At 42.1% G+C, this 23,169-nt stretch overlaps 1 protein-coding gene across 2 annotated transcripts in view; it reads left to right on the forward strand.

The window, feature by feature from the left end:
• lama5 (laminin, alpha 5) overlaps positions 1-23,169 on the forward strand; it is a 75,922-nt gene that overhangs the window by 52,365 nt on the left and 388 nt on the right. For both annotated transcript variants that reach the window (XM_044038738.1, XM_044038739.1), the window contains exons 26-79: positions 55-208; positions 310-473; positions 1,129-1,237; positions 1,515-1,612; positions 1,707-1,920; positions 2,285-2,411; positions 2,572-2,711; positions 3,071-3,186; positions 3,271-3,482; positions 4,200-4,401; positions 5,504-5,648; positions 5,742-5,882; positions 6,431-6,592; positions 7,959-8,066; positions 8,645-8,728; positions 9,241-9,471; positions 9,624-9,737; positions 9,833-9,963; positions 10,080-10,160; positions 10,335-10,549; positions 10,882-10,982; positions 11,213-11,396; positions 11,914-12,054; positions 12,168-12,319; positions 12,437-12,547; positions 12,756-12,867; positions 13,522-13,695; positions 13,945-14,141; positions 14,224-14,340; positions 14,475-14,629; positions 14,774-14,903; positions 15,009-15,111; positions 15,251-15,364; positions 15,683-15,865; positions 16,024-16,175; positions 16,290-16,466; positions 16,657-16,796; positions 16,985-17,144; positions 17,655-17,788; positions 17,889-18,054; positions 18,277-18,411; positions 18,713-18,864; positions 19,062-19,194; positions 19,326-19,469; positions 19,561-19,691; positions 19,783-19,953; positions 20,304-20,433; positions 20,530-20,684; positions 20,769-20,958; positions 21,758-21,895; positions 22,058-22,217; positions 22,300-22,430; positions 22,515-22,608; positions 22,695-22,814. In XM_044038738.1, coding sequence (XP_043894673.1) covers positions 55-208; positions 310-473; positions 1,129-1,237; positions 1,515-1,612; positions 1,707-1,920; positions 2,285-2,411; positions 2,572-2,711; positions 3,071-3,186; positions 3,271-3,482; positions 4,200-4,401; positions 5,504-5,648; positions 5,742-5,882; positions 6,431-6,592; positions 7,959-8,066; positions 8,645-8,728; positions 9,241-9,471; positions 9,624-9,737; positions 9,833-9,963; positions 10,080-10,160; positions 10,335-10,549; positions 10,882-10,982; positions 11,213-11,396; positions 11,914-12,054; positions 12,168-12,319; positions 12,437-12,547; positions 12,756-12,867; positions 13,522-13,695; positions 13,945-14,141; positions 14,224-14,340; positions 14,475-14,629; positions 14,774-14,903; positions 15,009-15,111; positions 15,251-15,364; positions 15,683-15,865; positions 16,024-16,175; positions 16,290-16,466; positions 16,657-16,796; positions 16,985-17,144; positions 17,655-17,788; positions 17,889-18,054; positions 18,277-18,411; positions 18,713-18,864; positions 19,062-19,194; positions 19,326-19,469; positions 19,561-19,691; positions 19,783-19,953; positions 20,304-20,433; positions 20,530-20,684; positions 20,769-20,958; positions 21,758-21,895; positions 22,058-22,217; positions 22,300-22,430; positions 22,515-22,608; positions 22,695-22,814 — 7,835 coding nt within the window. The remainder of the gene's footprint in view (positions 1-54; positions 209-309; positions 474-1,128; positions 1,238-1,514; positions 1,613-1,706; positions 1,921-2,284; positions 2,412-2,571; positions 2,712-3,070; positions 3,187-3,270; positions 3,483-4,199; positions 4,402-5,503; positions 5,649-5,741; positions 5,883-6,430; positions 6,593-7,958; positions 8,067-8,644; positions 8,729-9,240; positions 9,472-9,623; positions 9,738-9,832; positions 9,964-10,079; positions 10,161-10,334; positions 10,550-10,881; positions 10,983-11,212; positions 11,397-11,913; positions 12,055-12,167; positions 12,320-12,436; positions 12,548-12,755; positions 12,868-13,521; positions 13,696-13,944; positions 14,142-14,223; positions 14,341-14,474; positions 14,630-14,773; positions 14,904-15,008; positions 15,112-15,250; positions 15,365-15,682; positions 15,866-16,023; positions 16,176-16,289; positions 16,467-16,656; positions 16,797-16,984; positions 17,145-17,654; positions 17,789-17,888; positions 18,055-18,276; positions 18,412-18,712; positions 18,865-19,061; positions 19,195-19,325; positions 19,470-19,560; positions 19,692-19,782; positions 19,954-20,303; positions 20,434-20,529; positions 20,685-20,768; positions 20,959-21,757; positions 21,896-22,057; positions 22,218-22,299; positions 22,431-22,514; positions 22,609-22,694; positions 22,815-23,169) is intronic.

Genomic DNA, 23,169 nt, shown 5'->3' on the forward strand with positions numbered 1-23,169 from the left:
CTTTTAGCCTGTCTGTCCTCTCTAACCTCTTTCTGTCTGTCTGCCTGTCTCTAGCTGTCTGCTGTACAGATATCTCTCTCTGGACTCCTTCCCCTCCATCTCTGGCAACGACGCCAGCTGCCGCAGTGACAACCACCTGCCACGTCCCTGCCCAACTGAGAGGGTGACCCCACGCCACCCTGACATGGCTGTCTGCAGCGGCTACGATGTAAGAGAGTGAAGTGTGATATTGAGCCGGCTGATGAAATACAAACAAGGAAAAAAAAGCTCAGTTTAATAAATAAGTGTATTTTCCCTTTTCCGCTGCAGATCAGCGTCGAGCTGCAGACGCGCCTGCCGGTTCCCGGTGATTACGCTCTGGTGGTGGAATATTCTAGCGAGGAAGAACTGCCACAGACTTTGTCTCTTGCCGTTAACATGCCGGGATCACGGACACACCACCACAGTGTCACCCTGCTGCACTGCAAATACAGGTGAAAAGATGTCTGTTGCAGAATAGGCCATTTTTACAGCAGCCATTTTGTCATGTTTTAGCATGAGAAGCACATGCGTTACTGATGCTCTGCTCGGTTCGTGTAAATTTGGACACCTTTAACTACTTTTCTGCACCTGGAAGCTGATTTTGGGGATAAAAGCAACATTGGAACGATTATTGTAAATTCTGCCGATAGATAAATAATGCTTTGGATACACAAGAAAGACACATACAAAGAATCATTAATATTTGTTATATTAGATAACTTTGTGACACGTTGTATGTATAGAATGTGAACAAATATTCCACATTTATTTAAAGAAATATGACTAGATCGTGGAGAAAATCTGTTCAACAAATGCCTAGATAAAGCAACTTGTGCAGGAAAGCAGATACAAAAAATAAAATGTCAGCTGTGGGTCGTCTGACACTAGATATTTGGTTTTAGGGCAGTATTATAAAAGACCAGGTGAAGGTGTTGAAGTGTATTCTATAATTACTGTGTGTTTGTGTGTTTTTACTGTGTGTGTGTGTGTGTGTGTGTGTGTGTGTGTGTGTGTGTGGACTCAGCTGCTTCCCAGTTTACTGTCACTGTCTGTGCTTCATCTAGTTTGTCAACAGCTATTAATCACTGTGTGTCTGTGTGTGTGTAGCTTCCTGTGTCGAGTCGTGGCCATTGATGCACAGAACAGGGTGGCCATCTTCTCTCTGCCCGCCAACGTTGAAGTTCAACTTATTTCTGACCGTGCCAGCTTCTTCCTGGTGAGAACTTTAATCCGAGTCACTTGATTGAGTGCAGCATGGTGTCATTTAGTGTCATAATCATTTTAACAATCCTTTAAATAATTTCAATGTTTAGATCTATTAAAATGTTGATCTAAACCACATTTTTGTTCACTTTTTAAAATAAAGTAGTAAATATCTTTTAGGTAAATGATTAAAATGTAGATTCAGTTAATCATTGTTTAACCTAAAGACCAAGTGGACTGATTAATATCTTCTTCTGTTAAAAACCAACATGTGACTGTGTTTACTGCAGCACAAAGTTTACTTGGTTCCTAAAGACCAGTTTACTATGGAGTACATTGAGCCCAACATCTACTGCATCAACACTCATGGGCAGTTCTCTCCTGACAGGTAGAGTAACACAGGTTCATATGCATAAAGGAAACTGCATGATATGCTGCATCACTGCTTTTTTAACTATCATTTCTCCCCGCTCTCACCACAGTTCCTCTTGCTCTCCATCACGCTTCCGCACCCCATCAGACTCCCTGGTCCTGAAGGATGGACAGAGCTCCTCCACACAGGAGCCCATCCTGGCCTCCCCGGCAGCAGCTCCTCTTCTGCCCTCCAACCAGAAAGATGAGCCAATCTGGACCGGAGGAAACCGACCTCCTTTTGGAGCGGACAGCAGCGATCACATCCGTCTGGACTCGGTGCAGGTACGAATGAGAGGATAGAGAGAGAGTTGCCTCAGTGCTGCAGATATGACGTCCTTCATAGACCTCAGAACCACGTTGTATGTCGAATACATCATCATCTGAAAAGCGTTTTGTGCATGTGAAATTGGAAGTAGATATTGATTAAATATCAGATTGGTTATGACCTGACACTAGCTACACTAAATTTAGTATATCTAGTGCAGTACCTGATCAATGTGTGTGCCTGTTTTTGTTTTCACTGATGTCTTATTCAACATCAACATCTGCACAGTGCACACTTGTGTCCTGAGTAAGTCACCTGCCAAGTGTGTGTGTTTGTAGTCATTCTTTTATCCATGTTCTTCTCTGTTGTCTATTCACCCAGAATGCAGCAGTATTCTCAACTCGTGTCCATGCTCTGGGGCGTTACGTCTTCATCCTCCACTACCATCAGCCTCTCCACCCATCCTATCCTGTGCAGGTCTACATTAACGGAGGACGAATATGGCAAGGTAATGATACATTCCCAGAATCCACAAGTCGAATGGTTCTGAATAAATTAGATAATAATTAAAAAAAAAAAAAAAAAACAGATCAGAGATTTGAGAAGAAGCCTGAAAAATTTGAAGCAACTTTTTAGGTAGAGATTTTACTTCTGCCTGTGTGTTTTAGGCCATGCCAACGCCTCCTTCTGTCCCCACGCTTATGGCTGTCGTAATGTCCTGATCTCTGAGAATCAGATCATTCTGGATGTGACAGACCACGAGATCTTCATCACAGTGCAAATACCTTCTGGCAAAACTCTGTGGCTGGTAAGTCTGACTGACAACCTCCTCATTTTACCCTCCTTAGAATTGTGTTTTTCTATTGTAAAAATTGCACTGCTCTTTACTGTTTTCTCTTGATCACTGACTTTTTTTCTTCCTCCTCTGTGTCACCATTACATTTATATTAAGATATTCATTTCTGTTAAAATCCGGTCTCATGTTATTCTTAAAGCTCCAGTGTGTAACATTTAAATATTCCACCCTGGAGCTTTAAATTATTTTCTCTGGAAAAATAAACCAATTTTTTAAATACAGAACTAACACCAACCTATAAAATGTTAATGCAGTCTGGTTCACTGGAATTCAGATGAAGAATGTTGCGTGATGTGCTTTTTTCTCTCCAGGATTATGTTCTGGTCGTGCCTCAGGCGAGCTACAGCTCCAGCTACCTGAATGAGGAGCCTCTGGACAAATCTTACGATTTTATCAGCAACTGTGGCCAAAACAGTTTCTACATCAAGTCAGTGTCTTTGCAGGAGAAAGCTTGTTACATACAAATGAGCCATTTCATAACGCAACTGACTCTTCTTTTCTCCCCTTGCAGTCCCACCACCGCCTCAAAGTTCTGCCTCAGCTCTGCCGTCTCTCTGTCAGCCTTCTTCAATAACGGGGCGATGCCATGCGCCTGTCACGAGGTCGGAGCGGAGAGCGACACCTGTGAGGCGTTCGGTGGTCAGTGCCACTGCAGACCCAATGTGATCGGCAGAGACTGCTCCATGTGTGCCACAGGCTACTGGGGTTTCCCCAACTGCAGACGTGAGTTTCTGATCGGCCGGCACAAGTCAACACGTAGTATCACGAGAAAAACCAATACAATTAAACATTAGACTGATATCTATATGTGAACATCATCAGTGACACAACTTGTAACTGCATGTATTAAAAGATGGTTCACACTGATTGCTGATTAAGCCGATCAGCACCACACTCTCACTCGCTCTGTGTTTTTCCCAGTATAACAGTGTTCAGATCTTGTGTTGCCCGGCGATATTCCGGCGCCACACACCAGAAGTGATTTATTTTATATTAAGACAGATGAAGGTAAAAAGAAACAGTGCACTAGCAAAGTGAGACAGCTGCTGACAGGTTGGAATGGGACTGGAAACACAAAGAAGCGCCACAAAAAGTTTCAAAAGTGAATTCCATTGCTTACAAAACCCAGTCATTCAGCAGTTTAACAAGATAAATGTTGCATATTGCTGGAATGTTACATCGTTTTTAAACAGAGACCAAATAATGACAGTAACAACACAAATCACCAAATTGTATGCACTGTAGCTTTAATTTCAAAGTTAGTGAGTTCACTGTAATGGCTTACAGTATGCTACTGTCCTTCCACAGTTTCATAAAGAACACATTTTTAACTTTATGTTAAATATTTTAAAATGCTCCTTGCCTTGCATAGTATATGAGCAATAAACAGAGGACATTTATTTCAATGGATCCTGTCATCTCTTCTTATCTTTCCTGCAGCCTGTAACTGTGGTACGAGGTTATGCGAACCTGTGACCGGTGATTGCATCTGCCCTCCACGCACTGTGCGCCCTGAGTGCACTCAGTGTGAGCCCCAGACTTTCGGCTGCCACCCACTGGTGGGTTGTGAGATCTGCAACTGCTCTCGGCCTGGCGTCGTCTCCACTGATTCCAGCTGCGACACCCTCAACGGCCAGTGCAGGTAGGATCTGATCACACTTTTCCAGCTCAGTATCAGATCAAGGTGTTTCAGAAACAATGAGAACAATAAATTTTAACTTCTCCTTTTCCTCTCAATGTTAGAGTTTTTTTGTGTTTTTATTCAGGAGCCATTAACCATCCCCTGCTTCCCACACTGCCACCGCTGTGTGATTTAACAAGCTTAGCTCTCAAATGTCAGGCCTCTGTTTGGGAATACCTAAAAAGGCAGTTAATTCCTACCCGCTTTGTCTCCTGACGTGGTCTTGGCTTCAGTTCTAACACGGGGGTTGATTGCCCCTGTGTTTGGCCAGCTGTACTTGCCAACTCTTGTCTGACTTTTGTGAAAGCGTCAGATTTTAAAACATGCTCTTTCCGTCAGCCTCGGTTTTCCTGATGACTGACAACATCCCAGCAGCTGTCTGTCCTCATCCTCATAATGTCTGCCTCCCTTAATCCTCTTTGAAATGTTTTCATATCATGATAACTGGGCTCTTCTGATGCAGTTTTGTCTTCTGGAGCTAATTACACACCCACAATGCTTTTACTCTGTGGAGGCTGCCAGGCAGCTATTGTTGTGCAGCTTACATTTATCAGAATTCATCGTATTTCTCATGGTTCTTAGGATGGATTGTTCTCTTCTTCTTACACCCAGTAGGAATTTAATTCACTCAGTCTTTTCTTCCAATCATCAAAATGGAAAACCGTAGTTGACCTATAATACTCAAAGAGAGGAATGTGCCAGCTTTGTCTTGACAAGACAAGGATGCAAAGCTGAAAGTATTTCACTGCCTAAAGGCTTTTCATTATTTAAGATTCCAGTACCTGACATTAACAAACATACACATGCATTCCGCAGGTCTGTGCAGCTTTCTTAGACACTGCATTGACTTCCATTCATTTGGAACCAAAGCCCAAACTTTAACCAAAACCAATTAATACCTAACCCTAACCTTTAGCTAAACGCAATTAAAATCTTTGCCCTAAACTTAGCTCCTAAGAAATTGATTTCTGCCTCATTACACACACACAATATCTGTTTATCTGAAATTACAAATAAAATGTTTATATATTTGTATAACCCTAAACCAAAAACTTTTTTATAGATGCAAGAACAACATTGTCGGCCGTCAGTGTGACCGCTGCGCCCCTGGTTTCTACGGTTACCCGAACTGCAGACTATGTGACTGCAACGAGGCAGGAACAGAGGAGGAAGTGTGCGACTCCTTCACAGGACAGTGTCTCTGCAAGGTGAGACAACACACACACACACAAACACACACACACACACGTCCCTCTGAACCCACAGTGTGTGCTCACCTGCCGTGTGTCCTTCTCCTGTAGGAAAACGTCCAGGGTCCTCGCTGCGATCAGTGTAGAATTGGTACATTCCACTTGGACCCAACCAATCCAAAAGGCTGCACCAGCTGCTTCTGCTTCGGAGCCATCGATCGCTGTCGCAGCTCGGACAAAAGACGCACTGAGGTACTTCAAGTGAAATGAACGTGTGTTGATGCAAATCAGCAATCGACATTATAATAAAAGTCATGACACAGTTATCAGAGAAAGAGGGTGATTCTAAATCCAACAACAGTATCAGTGTTGTCGAAAACAAGTCTCATATCAAGTTTCACTTTTTTTTTTTTATCAAAGACTTGGTGCCACTGAGGTTCTTGAAGCCAAAACCTCTCTGTAACTCGAGCTACAATTTACTTTTATTTGAAATCATCAATCATCGTTGACATGTTTTATGCATAAACTGTCATAAAATGTCAGCTTCCCAGAGCCTGAGGTGATGCCTATAAACATCAGTGTTGACTAAACATTGTTCAACTTTCTTGGTTTGAAAAAAAAAAAGAAAAGTCCTACTTTCTCTTATTCATTCAGTGCTGATAGGTTTCTGTGTTACACAAACTTTTAATTTCCATTCTGTTCTCACCTCTTTTATTCAACTCAGTTATTTTTCTTATCTCCTCTAATCAGTTGAATGCCATGAATATGGAATCATACATTCACTCTGCTCTCCCCCGTAGATCATGGACATGGAGGACTGGGTGCTGATCGGCGCTGACAGACAGGAAGTCCCAGTGGCGGTGTATCCTGGTCAGGACCTTGTAGAAGCCGACCTCAGTGATGTTCCTGACGTCTACCAGGATCTTCACTGGTATGCGCCGAAGACTTACCTGGGAGACAAGGTAAGACTCGTGCCGTCTCCCGTGAGCAGTAATAGATGTACTTTGATCACATGACAAAGACAAAATATAACGTTTGCACATTTTGTACATATAGTAGGTTTTAGTTTTAAGATTGTTACATGTGTATGATTTTGGATAAACTGAAAATTGAATTGTACTACTATCTTTGAAAAAATAACAAACCTTTAAAGGTCCAGTGTGTAAGAATTACTGACATAAAACAGTGAGACAGCAGAGTGTACTAAACTCATTTTATACTTTATGGGCAGTCCAGTCCATTCATTTTCCGTCATTAAGTCTAAATGTTATGCATTGGACCTTTAATCTTTGACGGAAACTTTTTCTGCAATCTAGGAAGGAGTTTTTGTTTCCCAGAGACAATGATCGATAGTCTCGCCACTTTTGAAAACACTGCCACTCTGATTACAGTGCTGAAATTAAAATCCACTTTATATATCAACAAGTCGGGCGTGACCAGACGAATAAAGGAATGTATTGTTTTTCATCCTCATTTTCAAATACCCTTAAATCACTCTTATGTGACTTAAGATCTGTCTGATTACAAACCCAAATGAATTAATTGGGTTTTTGGGAAAATAGTATTCAGAGTCTTTGTACGAGCATCTATTTTTCAACCAAGTCGATGCATTGAGATAATTCAAATTACCATGTCCCTTTAGTCCATACAACAGTGTTTATTATTTTGGACCATGATCAGTAACTAAATTTTCTTTGTGTTCATTTTTTAATAGAATTTTCATGGATTTAAAAATAAAAAAAATTGTGATTTATAAGAAAGACAGGAAACGGGGTGAGAGCGTGTATGTGTATGTGCTATGTGCTCTAAACTAACTAAACTGTCAGGTTTGGGTGAATTCTCCTGAAACTAAAACAATAAAAAATACAAATGTGCACACGCATACACACAAATGTAGCCCTCATCGCTGATCTAGAGGTTCAGACAGGGTGTTTGATTACAGATTACGGAGATTATAGAGTATTTCTTCTGAGTATTTGAGTCGACAACCTGCATCAGTCTGGAGACGCTTTGATTTAAAGCCCAGACCGAGTCCTGTTATGCTCCATAAACCAACTTCAAATGTCAGCTTTGCCAAAACCTGCATGATCACCGCAGCGGTACAGACATTTTATCTTTCATGGGTAAATCGCAGACCTTGGATCTTGTTTCTGTTTGACTGTGCAGTCTGAATATGATCCATTGTTGTCTGGATTAAATGCAATAGCGTGACATTAGAGCCCTGTGTCTGCTCTTTCTTTGTTGCTTTTGTTGTTATAGTTTTTTTTTTTTTTTTTTTTTTAATAAATATTAAATTATTTCCCCCGAAAACTGACAACTTTTTTCCAGGTCTCATCATATGGCGGTTACCTGAGGTATCGTCTTCACACTCAAACCATGAGAGGTGATGTGTTGTCTCTGCCTGCAGAAGCCTCCAGGCCTGACATCATTCTCAAGGTGCAAAACACACACAAACACACACACAACCTTGCTTGTATGTCTAAGTCAGGACACATCATTGACATAATGCATTCCTTACCCCAAGATAAGTGCCTTATCTTAACCCTTACTCAAACCTTAACTTAAACCCAATTCTAAATTGTCAGTTTGGGGCACAGACAAAAAGTCTCCACAAGGTTCTTATCTTACAAGTATGTGCGCACACACACACACACGTACAGATTTGCACAACTATTATTCTTAGGACATCCATTCATTTGGAAAGCCTAACCTTAATCATAACCAGAATTCAAATCTAAGCCCGAGACTTCCTCAGAAATTAGGTATTTTGGGACCGGGTTTTGGTATCCACAAGGACGACAGGTCCTGACAAGATCAGTGTTTATGCCAGAAAAGGTCCTAAAGAGGTAACACATTCAAGTGAAGACACACTTATACATTTAATCCCTGTTTCTCTGCCAGTCTCAGTACACAGACACATGCACAGACATATGCTGTGAAAGCATGAAAAGATAAATAGATGCTTTGTCTCTGTGAAACATAACTGCTCACACGATTTGATCATTGTCCTGCAGGGAAACCAAATGACCCTGGTGTTCATGGAGAGAGAGTACTCCTCACCCGAAGAGCCTCACCTGGGAATCATTCACATGGTCGAGGTAAAAATCATTTTGTCATGCAAACGTGTTGCTGTAGCTTCACATGCCAAGAGATTTATGTGACAGGTATCGACATGACAGATTTGTTTGTTATAATTTGTGGTGTCAATGACTGGAGGGAACTCTATTTTTTCATTTCAAGACATTTGAATTTGAAAGCAATTAATAGTGAAGATTTTCAATTTTGTTGACATTGCATGAAAGCTCAAATTTTCAATACTGTAACAACAGGTCTATGTTTTTAATGGCTGTACATTAAGCCCAGAATTAATGTTCAGTCTGGATATATGCAGTTTTTCATTTGAACCTCATATGAATTGATTTTTTTTTTATGCACATACTTATTAGATGAATCAAGACTTATATATATATATATATGTATGTATGTATGTAACATTATATATAATAATGTATATGTATATAATTCTGTACCTCTTTCCTGATAACTGAGTATTTGCGTGAGTGTGCAGTATCTATAGCAGAGCTGATAACATGAATGTCTCTCATCTCAGGGAAGCTTCCGTCACGCTCAGACCGGTAACTCTGTGTCCCGCGAGGAGCTGATGATGGTTCTGGTCAGTCTGGAGTCCCTGCAGATCCGAGCCATCCACTCACAGTCGGCTCACTCCGTGTCGCTCCGCGGTGCCGTGCTCGAGGGCGCTGAGAGCCTGCTTGCCGGTCGCCATGCCAACAATGTGGAAATCTGTATGTGTCCTGCCAACTATCAGGGAGACTCGTGTCAGGTGAGCACACAGAATGATAAAACGTTGTTATGTCTTAGTTTTGAATGTCCATGTCATGTAATATGAAGTTGATAAAATGACCTAATTCAGAAAATAGTAATAATCAATATAAACACCCTTCATGGGCTTTTTTTCCTCTCTCCTCCTTGTAGAAATGTGCTCCTGGTTACTACAGAGACACCATTGGTCTGTTTCTGGGGAAGTGTGTTCCCTGTAACTGTAACGGACACTCTGACCTGTGTCTGGACGGGTCTGGAGTCTGTGTGGTGAGCATCTCCCTCAATAAACTAAATCCTCGGCCAATAGAATATGTTGCTGTAGATGAGTCACTGTCTTGTTTTTTTTTCTGTCTGTCCGTCAGAACTGTCAGCATAATACAGCAGGTGACCACTGTGAGAACTGTCAGGGTGGTTTCCTTGGCAATAATAGTGTTGACGGGCAGGCGGTGTCCTGTTCTAGTTGTCCATGCCCACTGAGGGTCCCATCCAACAAGTTAGTACATTTCACCCTTTTTTCCCATTCATGTTATCATTCTCACTCTGTTTTATTGGTACCACTATCATGTCGTACAAGTACTTCATTGTGTCTTTTTGTCATTGTGTCTGTAGTTTTGCAGAAGGTTGTTTGCAGAAAAGTGACAGGATGCAGTGTCTGTGTATGCCAGGTTATGCTGGACCAAACTGTGAAAGGTAAACAACACTTCACCCCCTTAAACTCAAATGCAGAGCAAAACTTCCTCCAGATATTCCGGTTACAGCAGAATCTACAAACTCTTTCTTAATTGCTACAGACCAGACATGAACTTACAGTTAAAAGACAATTTGCCGCTGCTGCATGACCTCAAATGTCTGCTTCTTACACAGGTGCGCCCCTGGTTTCTATGGAAACCCCATGGTGCTCGGCAGTAGGTGCCAGACATGCCACTGCCACGACAACACCGACCCCAACATGCTTTTCACTGACTGTCACCCGCTGACCGGGGAGTGTCTGAGCTGCATGCACAACACAGCCGGACCTCACTGTGAGATCTGTGCTCCCGGTTACTACGGCGATGCTGTCACTGCCAAAAACTGCACAAGTGAGTTCAACTTTTCAATAGGAACATCTGAGTAGTTATTGAGTTATCCATAATCAATATGTGTTTTTTTGTTGTTGTTTTTTTTATTTATTACACAACCTCCATTTTACCTGGTGCCTTGAATCTTGTTGTCTGTTGCTTTCAATGACAATAAAGATCTATCATCTGTCTAATGATTCCAGGAATTACAATACTGATCAATACAAAACAAAAGGAAGTTGTATGATGTATTGCATTTGTTTCATTCAATTACACACAGCCTGATGGTTTATATTTAAAATGTTTAATGGCAAATTAAAAAGCCGTGTGCATTGTGGTTTTTTTTTACCCAGAATGCAACTGTTCTCCATGTGGCACTGACAAATGTGACCCTCACACTGGACAGTGTCGCTGTAAACCAGGAGTCACTGGACTGCACTGTGACCGCTGTGAGGTGAGAGGGTTTTTAATAATGGATTTTTTTTTTTCATTTTTGAGTTTACAGAATGTGGTTCATGCAAACATGATTTATTTCAATGACTGTCAGGTCTTAGGATGAAAAGGGTTTATCTTTCATTCGGGAGCCAAACAAAGACTTTTTTTTTTTCCTAAATTTGAACTGTGATTGTGACTTTTCAGCGTTTCTCTGTCTGCTGAGTCTGACCTCTGAACCTTTTTCCTCAGGATGGCTCATTTGGCTTTGACTCCTGCTCTGGCTGTCATCACTGTGACTGTGAAGCCTCGGCAGCCCTCGTGCAGCCGTGTGACCCTCAGAGTGGTCAGTGTTCCTGTCAGCCCGGAGTCAATGGACCGAAATGCAAACAATGTGCCCCTGGATTCTGGGACTATGGACCCAAGGGATGCAAGAGTGAGTTAATTCAATAGAACTCATAATGCAATCATGGTTTTTTATTGTTAATGTGCCACACTGATTTAATATTGTTTCTCAGTGTAAATGTTTTTTTGTTTTTAAAATCAACCATACAACCTACTCATTTCACAAAATGAGTAGGTTGTAAGTTAGTTCCCTCCTGTTTATGTTTCTTTCTGCAAAGAACTACAAGCCACTACGCCGTATGCTCCAGTGACATCTTTCATTTTACTGTTCCACATGTTCGGACAGTTTTGCTGCCACCTCTGCTTGGAATACTCCAATCTGAACTCAAAATGACAAAACTAATTGAATTTGATTCATCGTACATGACAGATAACAGGAATCTGTATGTTCCCAACTCCTGCTGGCAACTTGTTTGCACTTCTAAACCACTGTTTTATTTAAATGTCTTGTTTGTAATATGTTTCTTGTGTTTGTGGTATTTATTAAGACAATGTTTTTTTTTTTGCCTGGTGAAATAAAAACAAAAAATATCTCCCTCACTCTTCAGAGTGTGATTGTAGAGGAGGTCGCTGTGACCCACGGACAGGAGAGTGCCGTTGTCCTGACGGCATGACCGGAAAACAGTGTGACACCTGCACTCAAAAATATAGTGTGGCTACAGAGGATCACCATAGCATGCACTGTGAACGTGAGTTTCTCGCAGCAACAACAACAACACAACTGTTTCTTTTTAATCGCTACAAAGAAATGAAATGACTTCATTTAATGTCTGTTAATTACTTTGTATGTTCATTCTGGCAGCATGTGACAGCTGTGTCATCGTGCTGCTGGAGGATCTGGACAAGATGAACAGCAACTTCAGCTCCGTGGCCGGTCTGCTGAGCAGCCTCAACGCTAGTGCCATGGCCTGGGCTCAGCTGGACACTCTCAACAAGTCTGTGGAGGACACGGCTGTGAGTTTTCACACACGCACACACACACAGAGGAAATGTTTAGCTGCTTAGGTAGTGCAACTCCAGTAACATAATCGAATCAGGTGTTGATTAACTCAATTTTCCTCTAATTTGTAGCGTGCTATCGAGAACTACAACAGTACCCTGGATGAGAGCAGGAGTCAGGCCGACACGCTGGATGCCGAGATCGTGAATATCAATGATGACATTGATGTACTGCAAGACAAGGTGCAGTCACTGCACAGACACTCACCTGAAATCCTCTTTTAATGTGTAAATGTGCAAGTCTGTATCTTTCTGTCATCTTTTTGTTTCTTGCCCATATCCTAATTGCCTATAAATTTATAGTTACTGCTGGATAGAGGCATAAAATTTACCTACCGTGTTTTATTTATATTCTGTTTTTATTGAGCACTTTCTGCTTTGGTGGTTTCAGGCAGCAGCGATGGCTGACAGGGTTGAAGGCCTGAAGAACAGCACCACCAACACGCAGCAGAGGGCGGAGGATCTTATGCAGTCTGTCACAAACCTGACGATGGATATCAACGGTAGCTATATATGAAACCATTTTATGGTTTTAACAATACAACCATTATCAAAAAAGTATCATCATTTAAATATTGTTATGAGGTATGAACATAATCAGATTTCAAAACTACAATTTGTGTTGTTGTTAATATGCCTTTTGGATATACAGTGTATCTAAAAGGCATTAGAGTGCGGCTCATCTGAAACCTGACTGAGCCAGAAAGGATATTGGCTGAAACAGAATTGAACCTTTATTTATGGTAATGGGAGAGGAGACAAAGAGGGGGAGGGGAGTGTCTGTGTGTATAGGTGTTTTGTCAGCACTAGATGTGTGTGAGTGTCTCTGTGTGTGTGTGTGTTTGTGTGTGTGAGTGTGAGCACGCTACCGGCAGTCATTGAGGAGTCAATGCGTCACAATTGTAAAGGACAAAAGTTATCTTTAAGCAACAGCCAGCCCTATGAACACACACACGCACGCACAGTTACACACCTTGTGAGTTTTCAGCAGCGCTTACAAGTATAATAATAATAAAATGTATTTTGTGCTTAAAATAAGTCTAAATCTAATGTATTAGGGGGAAATGTAAGTTAAGAGGACTTCTTTCACTGTAACAACACAAACAAAACTACCGACCAGTTTATTAACGAAGTGTGGCGCTTTCACCCTCGAGCAGATATCCTGCTGAAGGTGAACAGATCATCACTGAACAATACGGAGGTGGAGCAGGATTTTGGTGAAAGGGAGAGGATGATGGTGGAGGTGCAGTCCATGCTGAGGGAGATGAGCTACAGGAGCTTGGTGGGACAGAAGAAACTGGCGGACAAAGAGAAGACTGAGGCAGAAAAATGTAAGTTTATTATCAGATATGGTGTGACTCCTCCTGAACACTTTCTTTCAAATTAGATATAAAATGATTGATTGACAGTCTATGTATTAAGATGTGGCCTGAATTCTGTACTAAACTCAATTGAACCAATGCAAACTGACAGTTTTTGCCACAACAATTCAAAAGTTCAATTAAAATTCAATAATTAACCTCCAGAGAAGCAGTAGGTGTGACCACGTCCTTCAACTCTGCGTCCTCTTCTTCTGTTAGTGTTGGATCGCATAAACAAGCAGTTGGCCAGTCGTCAGGGAGAGAATAACGAGATAGCCAAGGCCATCAAAGACCGTCTGAGCCGATTCCACTCGGAAATGATGGACCTGCGAGATGCCTTGAACGAAGCTGTGAACAACACGGCCCAAGCAGCGGAAATCAACAATGTCAATGAGAAAACACTGGAGGACAACAAGGTAAGCCAGAGATCGTCATGAACGGTCAAGAGAGTAGATGACAGAGAACAAAATTGAACCTGCTGATTTGTTTCCCATTTAGAGGAGGATAACTGACCTGCTGTCTGAGCAGAAGGAGGTGTACGACCAGTTAAACATGGCCGAGGATGATGTAGCCCAGGTCAACGATCTGCTGTCCATGCTGCACGATTCCAAAGAGGTTAGAACAATTTCAAACAGAGATTTGGAAATACACGCACAGTGACAAGTGTGCCTACATCTCTTTGGGAGACCTTCTGGTTCTGTGTCACGTGTCCTCCTTCTCTTAAACATTTGAAACATTTGATTCTTCAGGAGTATGAGCGTCTGTCAGCTCAGCTGGACGGTGCCAGGACACCGCTAGCGAAGAAGGTGCAGGAATTAGCTTGGACTGAATCCAAGATCCCGCTAGTGGAGCAGGCCGAGAAACACGCGGCGCTGCTCAACGCTCTCGCCATGAACTTATCCAGGTGAGAGATAAGTCAGATCTGAGACGCTGTGGTGACGTAAATCATCACATGTTGGCACGGGAGCAGATTTGTGTTTGTGTGATTTTTCTTTGCGTTACAAAATAGACAAAACAATACAAGCGGTGTGTCTTTCTTTGTCCACAGTTTGGTGGAGGAAACTAAGAAAGAAGGAATTGTAGATGTGACGCAAGCCTATAACAAGATTGTCAACAGTATCAAGGAGGCAGAGGAGGCTGCCAAGATGGCTGACCACGCTGCTAACGCCACAATGGAGGTACAGAACAAAATACGCACATCGATCATTTCACCCGTTTGAGCACAACTTAAACATTTGCTTTTAGTTTGTTTGTTTGCTTATGATGTTGGTTTATATGTACAGAATATAAAAGACCTGGACCTCAGTCATATTGCCGATTCTCTGAGGAACCACAGCGTAGATCTGAAGGACGAAGTGGAGAAGCTGAAGGAGGAGCTTAACAACGGTAACCGCACAATGCTGCATCATGTTACTTCATTATCTTTCTGTTGATACACATAATAATGAAGTGGATCCCTTTAGTGTACAGTTTGGTTTGTTTTAGTGGTTATGGTGCTTAATGGGGTTTTTTGTCTGCTGCACAGAGCTGAAGCCTCAGCTGGAGGAGGCTGAGAAACGACTGGATGATGCCAAGACCAAACACGTGCTAGTGATGAAAGATCTGGAGACAATTCAGAACACCCTCAACTTCACCACAAGTATGAACATTTCTCTCTCACACACTTAACATTTTGCACAGCGATTCTTCTTAGGACACTGTATTGTCCTTCATTTCTTTGGACGGTGTCAACAAAGCATTATCCCTGACCTGAACCATAACAATTCAAATCTTAAATGTGTCCAGTTCCTCAGAAAAGGTCCTAAACAGAGACACAGAGACATGACACAACACTGATTGTTGGCTGTTTTAAAAAACATCACTCTCTAAAAAATATGTAAACGTAAATGTACACTACATTAGTCTAGACGGGATTTTTCTCTTTATATATTCATCTTACTCTGTCTGCAATGAACAGATGTGAGTCAGGAGATAAACGAAGCAAAGCAGGCGGCGGACGTGGCGAACACCACGGCCACCCAAGTCAACGATGCCCTGCGTCCCATGAAAGAGCAGTTGGACCAATGGAAGAAGAACTACGGAGACGTTAATGCCACCAATGACGACATCAACAAGGCACTGATGGAAGCCAACAAGACTGGTAGGAGCTTTGAAGACGGGTGTGAATGTATCACTCAAGAGTATCCCTAAAATAAATAATGCACAATAGTCAATGAATTAAATCATGAATACCAACAAACTACTACAGTATTACTAAACATAGAGCAAGTCACTTATTGAAACTCCTTCCCTGTGTAGTGCAAGAGCTCGGTACCACTATTCCTTCTCTACTAAAGAAGTTGGACAGACTTCAGAAGTCTTCAGACTCCATCCAGATGCCAACAAACATCTCTGAGAACATCAACCGAATCCGACAGCTCATACAGCAGGCGCGCAACGCTGCTAGCAAGGTACGCGTAAAATAAAGTAGTCCCTAAGAAGGACTGAAATATACTGAATATTTCCTCACAGTAGCTGATTATGGGGTTTTTTTTGCCCTTCCTGGCCCTCTTACTTCCATCCAGGTGAGCGTGCCGGTGAAGTTTAACGGAGTATCCGGTGTCCAGGTCCGTACTCCACCTAACCTGGCTGACCTGGCTGCATACACCTCTCTGAAGTTGTACATCACTCTGCCCGAGGCAGCAAGGACTAGACGACAGGGCAACAGCACTCGACAGTTTGTCTTCTACTTGGGCAAGAATGTAAGCGTTACTCATTACTTTTTGTCTTACATTTCAGTTTATTTAACATCTCTGTATCACTGTGATCATGATGTGGTAGTAGTACATTCATTTGCCCCATCTATTAAAGAGTTTTGTGCATGGATATACTGTAGAGTGGTGAATCTGCATTGGTTTTATAGTTTCATTATTATTTCTCTGGTATTTGTAGTCCAGCAAGGAGTTCCTGGGCATGGCTTTAGATGGGAAGCGGCTGCGTTGGTACTTTAATGTTGGAGGAAATACTGCTGAGGTGCAGATGCCCGAAGACGTCAGAACTGATGGAAACTTCAACAGCGTTGTGTTGGAGAGGTAAGACACCACTTGCCGTCCACTTGTTTTTGTTCATGTGTTGTTAGACCAATGTAACTTAACTCTAAGTTACTTTTTTTCACAGTATCAGTCGTGTCAAACCCTCGTGTGCTTGTGTCCCACTCGTGTTCATGTATATTTCACCTGATTTTATAAGCATATCTACTTCTGTGTTTGTCTGAATGAAGGATCCTCCAATATGGTCAAATGTCCATGTCCTCAGAAGCCACCGAGGGAGACCAGACAGTCACTAAAACCCACGTTGAGGCTGGAGGAGATCAGGGGCTTCTCAGCCTCTTGACCAACGACACTGTCTTCTATGTGGGAGGTTACCCAAAAACTTTCCAAGTAAGCCGATTAGAGAATTGTGTGCTCCTGTCAGTTCATGGTTGGACTTAGATACACGCATCAGTTATGAGAGGAATCCTTGATTCATGTTGGACCATTGCAGTGCTTACATTGACATTACAGTTGTGGTGTCTACAATCACTTTCCAGCTGACGTTCATGTTTTTGCTCAGTCAGGAGCTGTAAAGCAGTAAAGTGAACGTCTGTGCCGCAACTTGGTTTAGTCATTAATTAATCTAATAATGTAAATAATGTAATCTGATAAAGTAACTGTAATCACTTGTAGGGTAACTATAGATGCTGAAAATATGATTAGGAATAACACAGTACAAAATGCCCCCCCACCAATATGCAACGGTATATACATTTAAAATACCATAGAGTGGAAAGTATTTCACTTAGCTAGATAACTCAAAGATTAAGGGTTTCAGACTGCTGTAAATTGAAAACATGTGAGCATCTATATAAAGTGTCCATCAGTCAACTTTGTATGTTTATTTTCTTTTTCCAGCCCCCTACCGTGCTCGAACTGCCTTTTTTTAAGGGCTGCATTGAGTTAGATACTCTGAACGAGGAGGTGCTCAGTCTGTACAACTTTGAAAAAATCTTCCATCTCAACACCACAGAGGAGAGACCTTGTGGCAGGTCAGTGCACAAACCTAGCAACTTGTCGTTCCTTTAATGCACTTGTAATCTTAGTCTCTTTAGTCATGTGACTTCTTTGGTGTTTTGTGAACCCATAAAGGCCTAAGCCAGTGCTGACTCAGGCCTGGGTGAATGACGCAGCATACTTCGATGGTACCGGCTACGCTCAGATCACCTTCGCCGATGAGTCGGCTCGCATGCAGCGCTTTGAACAGGAAGTCAAACTGCTCTCACAGAAGGGAATACTGCTCCTGCTGCAAAACGGGGTAAAGACATTCATCCAGTCAATGAGACATTTATTTTTATATGTCTTTATATTCATCCTTTTTTATTGTTTTGTATCACTTTCCATTGAATTATTCACAATAGTTATTCAAAGAGTTGCTAGTTTTTAACCGTAAATCAAATATCACAGAACAGTTCTATATCTTACTATACTGACCAAAATGCTTTCTAATTATTTTTTCCATGTCTCTTTTCTCCATCAGAACCAGTTCCTGTGCATGGCGGTGCTTCATGGCAAATTGAAGGTTTTCTACGATTTTACCGGTGTTATGGTGGAACTTGAGCCGAAAGAGCCTGAATCAGATTTCCTAATGGTCAGCGACGCCGACCCCAAAACTGTAAGTCTGTCTTTCCGTCTTATGTGTGTGAATTTAAAACAGTTCCTTATTTAGGTATCCTCTGCTGCTATATTAAAACCTATTGCACATTATTTGTAGTTTCTGGATGTCTCATTTTTATTCACAATCTGTTTTGAGTAATTAAACATTTCCCTCGTGTCACATGTGTTCCACGCATTATCTCTAAATATCCTACCTATTGTCTCGATTAAAACCCATTTTTACTATCATAGCATACTGTTAACAAGTTTTCTGTTTGTTTTTTTAAATGTGTGTTTTCTTGATGTTTTCTATCGTGTAGCTGGAGATTATCATCCTGCGTGCCAGTCCAAACCGCGTTGTAGTGAGGAACAACCGTGTCAACCTTTACACCCACCAGTTCACAGAGAGCATCCCTCCATTCAGCAGCCAATATTACCTGGGAGGAGTACCACAAGACAAGATGCCAGAGAAGTAAGTGGCACACACATAACTCTCTCATCATCTCCTTCTCCTTCAAAATACTTTTTGATAAAGACCAAACCAGAACACAACAGCAAAAATACAGCCAAAGTGTGTTTGTTGAGTTCTTCTGTTTCCATCAATTTGGGACTTTATTTTTAACTTGTTCGATAGGTTGTTTCAGTCCGCCTTTCTCTCTCTTTATCCAGGTTGAAGTCATGGTTTCCTAAGCAGGGTTCTCTGAAGGGCTGTTTCAGGAATGTCAAAGCACTTAACTCTCATGTCGACCTGAAGAGGACTAAAAGCTCTGGAGTCAGTTTTGGATGTGACAGTGACCTTCTGGTGAGAAAACGTGGTTCATTATTCAGCTTGTATAGAATGGAGTAGCTGTAGAACTGCTTGTACCTGTACTTGGCTATTGCTGTTCCTTTAAAATCTTTTTGTCCTGACCTGTTGTGCTCGTGTCCATGCAGGTGGCTCGCGAGGCTCATTTCTCCGGTCAGAGCTACCTGGATTTGGCTTTGACCAATGTTCCCAGCCTCAGGGACAACTTCTATGCCAGCTTCAGCTTCAGAACTGACCAGAAGGAAGGACTCATGTTCTACCACCAAGATAAGGTTAGACTTGGAGATTCCCAAAATCGCATATGGTGTCTTGTACTTTCCAGATCTTTCCACTCATTAACCCGTGACTGTTGAATCTCCACAGGAAGGAGTGTGTCAAGTGTTTTTGCGTGACGGCCACGTGGTTGTGAGAGCGGGCAACAGTGAGATTACGACGCAGAAGATGTACAATGACGACAACAGCCACTACGTGTCTATCTACAGCAACATTGCCGGGTAGGGTAGTTGTACTTAATTCTGCATAACACCACATAAACCGCTCATGTGCCCTTTTTGTCCCTGATAATTAACTGTCGGTCCTTTCCAGGATCCGTCTGTACGTAGATGACATGCTGGAGATGAAAGGGAAAGCAAGTATCCGTTCAGACAAAATGGGACGTGCAGCACTTGTCACAGGAAGCAGCACCTTCCTTGGAGGAACGCCTGACCAAATACTCACCAACCTCACTGGATGTATAAGCAATGTTTTCATCAAGAGGTGAGCGAGAGGCCAGGAGGAGCAAAAACATATATGAAGCCATCAAACAATAAAAATCCTCTTAAAAATGTGGTTTGATTCCCAAACATTTCATTACAAATAAATTATTATAAATTATAAGACTCTTGTCTAAATTTAGTCTTTAACAGGTTGTATTGTCCCAGGCATTCTTCATTACCACAGTCCATGGTTTCAAAAATGAAACTGGCTAATTTGTGTAGAAAAGAATTGTTAAAAAAATGTACTTCTCTTGCTGAAAGTTCTGAATTCATTAAATCTCGATATTCTCACTTGCTGATGAGTTTAGTTTTTGGGCTCAGTTTTAAAATGTTTATCCTTATCTTCTTCAGGGAAACAAGTCCACAGATGGTTTTGAATCTGCTGAAAGTTAAGGAAAATGTCAACGTCCCCCTGAGTTGTCCCGCTGCCTCAAAACCTCAGCAGATTGTTGCTGCGCAGCCCAAACACAACAAACCTAAGGTAAAAATTAAAAACAACTCATGGTGCAAAGACATAACAAACTGATATGACATTTTACCTGTAGACTTACTGTACATACCCTGTGTTTAATTACAGGGTAAGAACAAGAAGCCATCAGGGTCTCGCAGTCGTAACACCAGGGAGTCCTGTCAGAGCGAGCCGTCGGACCGGGAGATCGGAGCAACTCACTTCAGCGGCTCCACTCACAGCTACCTGAGATATGACTCGCTGCCCAGCCTGCTCAGCTCCATGTGAGTGTCAGTTTAACTTTCATCTCTGGTTGTTACAGATTATTGTTCTGGAGCTAATCATCCTCACTCTCTCTTTCTCTGTAGGCCTCACATCTCTATGTCAGTGAGGATCAACTCCTCTGATGGTCTGGTGCTTTATGCAGCTGGCAGGCGTACAGGTGCGCTCATGTCTCTCAGGGTCTCAGGCGGCCACCTGCTGCTCCTGTTGGATGGAGGGAAGAGAAAGGTCAGCCTGCGCAGCCGCAAGAAGTACGACGACAACCAGTGGCACACGGTGAGCTGAAACACCACATGGTTTAGGTCAGGGATCAGCAAGTTAATGTGGCCGAGGGCCAATTTCCTTTTAAGCAATTGAATATTGGGCCAAAACATTCATTCATCTTCGTCATTTAGAAACAAAAACCCACGTTTGATGCCTTAAGCTAACAATAATGTTGTCTTTAATTAGCAGCTTGTTACAAAGACAAATGCATGTGAGATAGGTTCTCACGCTGTTAATATTTATTGTGCATCATTTCAATTTTGAGAATTACTGCTTCTTCTTTGAGCCTCACATAGTTAAACTATTATAATAACAGGGATGGAAATATCAAACAGTTTGTCATAGCACATTCTTGAGTGATGCGTTCAGTATCATCTAGTGGTGAAGAGCTTGCCCCCCTCACTTATTAGAGGAAGATACTTTGGCCTCAAAAGATAGAAAGATGTTTCACTTACTCATACAGAAGCTGAGATATTACTATGGCCTCTGTTCAGGTCACATTTTAGGGTATCAATGGGGCATTTTTATGGGACGCTGGAGCTGCATTTCAGAAACCAAGGACCTAAGCACAAGCCAGTGCCTAGACTGCATTGCCTAAACTTCTATAGTGTAGAGTTACTGGTTAATGCCTTAAGAAATATATGAAAAATCAAGTAAAACATCAGCTTTTCACCAATATCATATTAGCTTTCTGTGTGAAAGTGTAAACATAGCACACACAAAAGAGGTCTGATATCTGGATCCAGACTCCTGTGTCAGGTTCACCTGACCTTCTAACATTCTGCGATGCTCCCACTTCATGTCGCTGCAGGTGTTTATAAAGCGCGAGGGAGAGAAGATCGGTCTGATTGTGGACGGCATCGGCGCTCAGTCTAAAAGAATTCCTGGAGGAGACAGGACTCACCTCACAGAACCACTGTACATAGGAGGAGTCCCGCCAACACTGAAGGTGAGACATTCAGACTACATACTGCATCACATACTCATCTTGTTTTGGCCTTGTTCCTATGCAGTATTCTGTATTATAACATAATAGTATATTCATTCAATAGTTCAACAGAAATACACACCTGAGTGAGTGACACTCTAACTCTGTGGTTGTAAACTTTAGGCTCCAGGCTCCAGTGGTTTCATCGGTTGTGTCAAGGACCTGAAGCTGAATGAGGCCCCTGCAGGAAGCCCCTCCCACAGTCAGGGGACAGTTCCCTGCTTCCAAAACCCTCTTCAGCCTGGAGTGTACTTCTCTGGACAGGGAGGACACATTGCAATCGGTAGTTATTGTTGTTACTCATTAAGTCGTCCTGCTGCGTTGTTGAATTGCGACTGACAATCCGCTCTCTTTTTTACCCGCAGATGAGTCTTTGGTTCTGGGTCGGGATCTCGAGATCAAATTAGAGGTTCGACCACTCTCGGACTCTGGGTTGCTGTTGCATGCTGGGACATCACCTGACCAACATCTTAGTTTGTTCCTCAAACAGGGAGAGGTGAGAATACATGAGTGAGCGATTCTAGCTTTTCACATTAAAGGGCAAGATTTCAAAAGAGACTAAAACTCTGCGTGTATTTAGGTGATCATCTCAGTAAACAGTGGTAAAGGTGAATTCTCTGCCTCCTTCACACCTGAAGAGCCTCTATGTAATGGACGCTGGCACACAATCACAGGTGACCTGTCCTCTGAATATGTGACTGTCACTACTCTGGCCTGTTATGACATTGTTGTAACACCGTCTGTCTGTGCGTCTCCCCAGTGGTGAAGAAGAACAACGTCCTGCAGCTCCATGTAGATGCAGCCAGTGAGCACAGTGTCGGCCCCAAGCAGAGCCGCTCTGCAGGGGTCAAGGAGACCGTTTACCTTGGAGGGATGCCTGGTGAGTACCCACACACACCCCACTGTATTTGCCACCATAACAAATCCATTGTGTCTTTTTGCTCCTCCTCCCATTTAAGTCCTGTGTAATTACTTCTTAGATTAAACTGACAAAGGAGGAACATTTAAATTGAGTGATATATTTTTTGATTAAAAATAAACTTATACTAGACAACAGCTCATTTTACATGAAGCTTAATTACTTGCAGAGGATGTGAGATGCATGTATTTTACCGCAGCTTCACATTAAAACCAAAATGCTTTAAATTTGAAGGTGAAAATGTGAAATGTTGCTCTGTAGTTGCAGTCGTTTTATTTAGTGCTCCACAAATGCTGAGCAACGTCATCATATCAGA

This window comes from Solea senegalensis, linkage group LG11, assembly GCF_019176455.1.
Source record: "Solea senegalensis isolate Sse05_10M linkage group LG11, IFAPA_SoseM_1, whole genome shotgun sequence".
NCBI classification, from domain to species: Eukaryota; Metazoa; Chordata; class Actinopteri; order Pleuronectiformes; family Soleidae; genus Solea; species Solea senegalensis.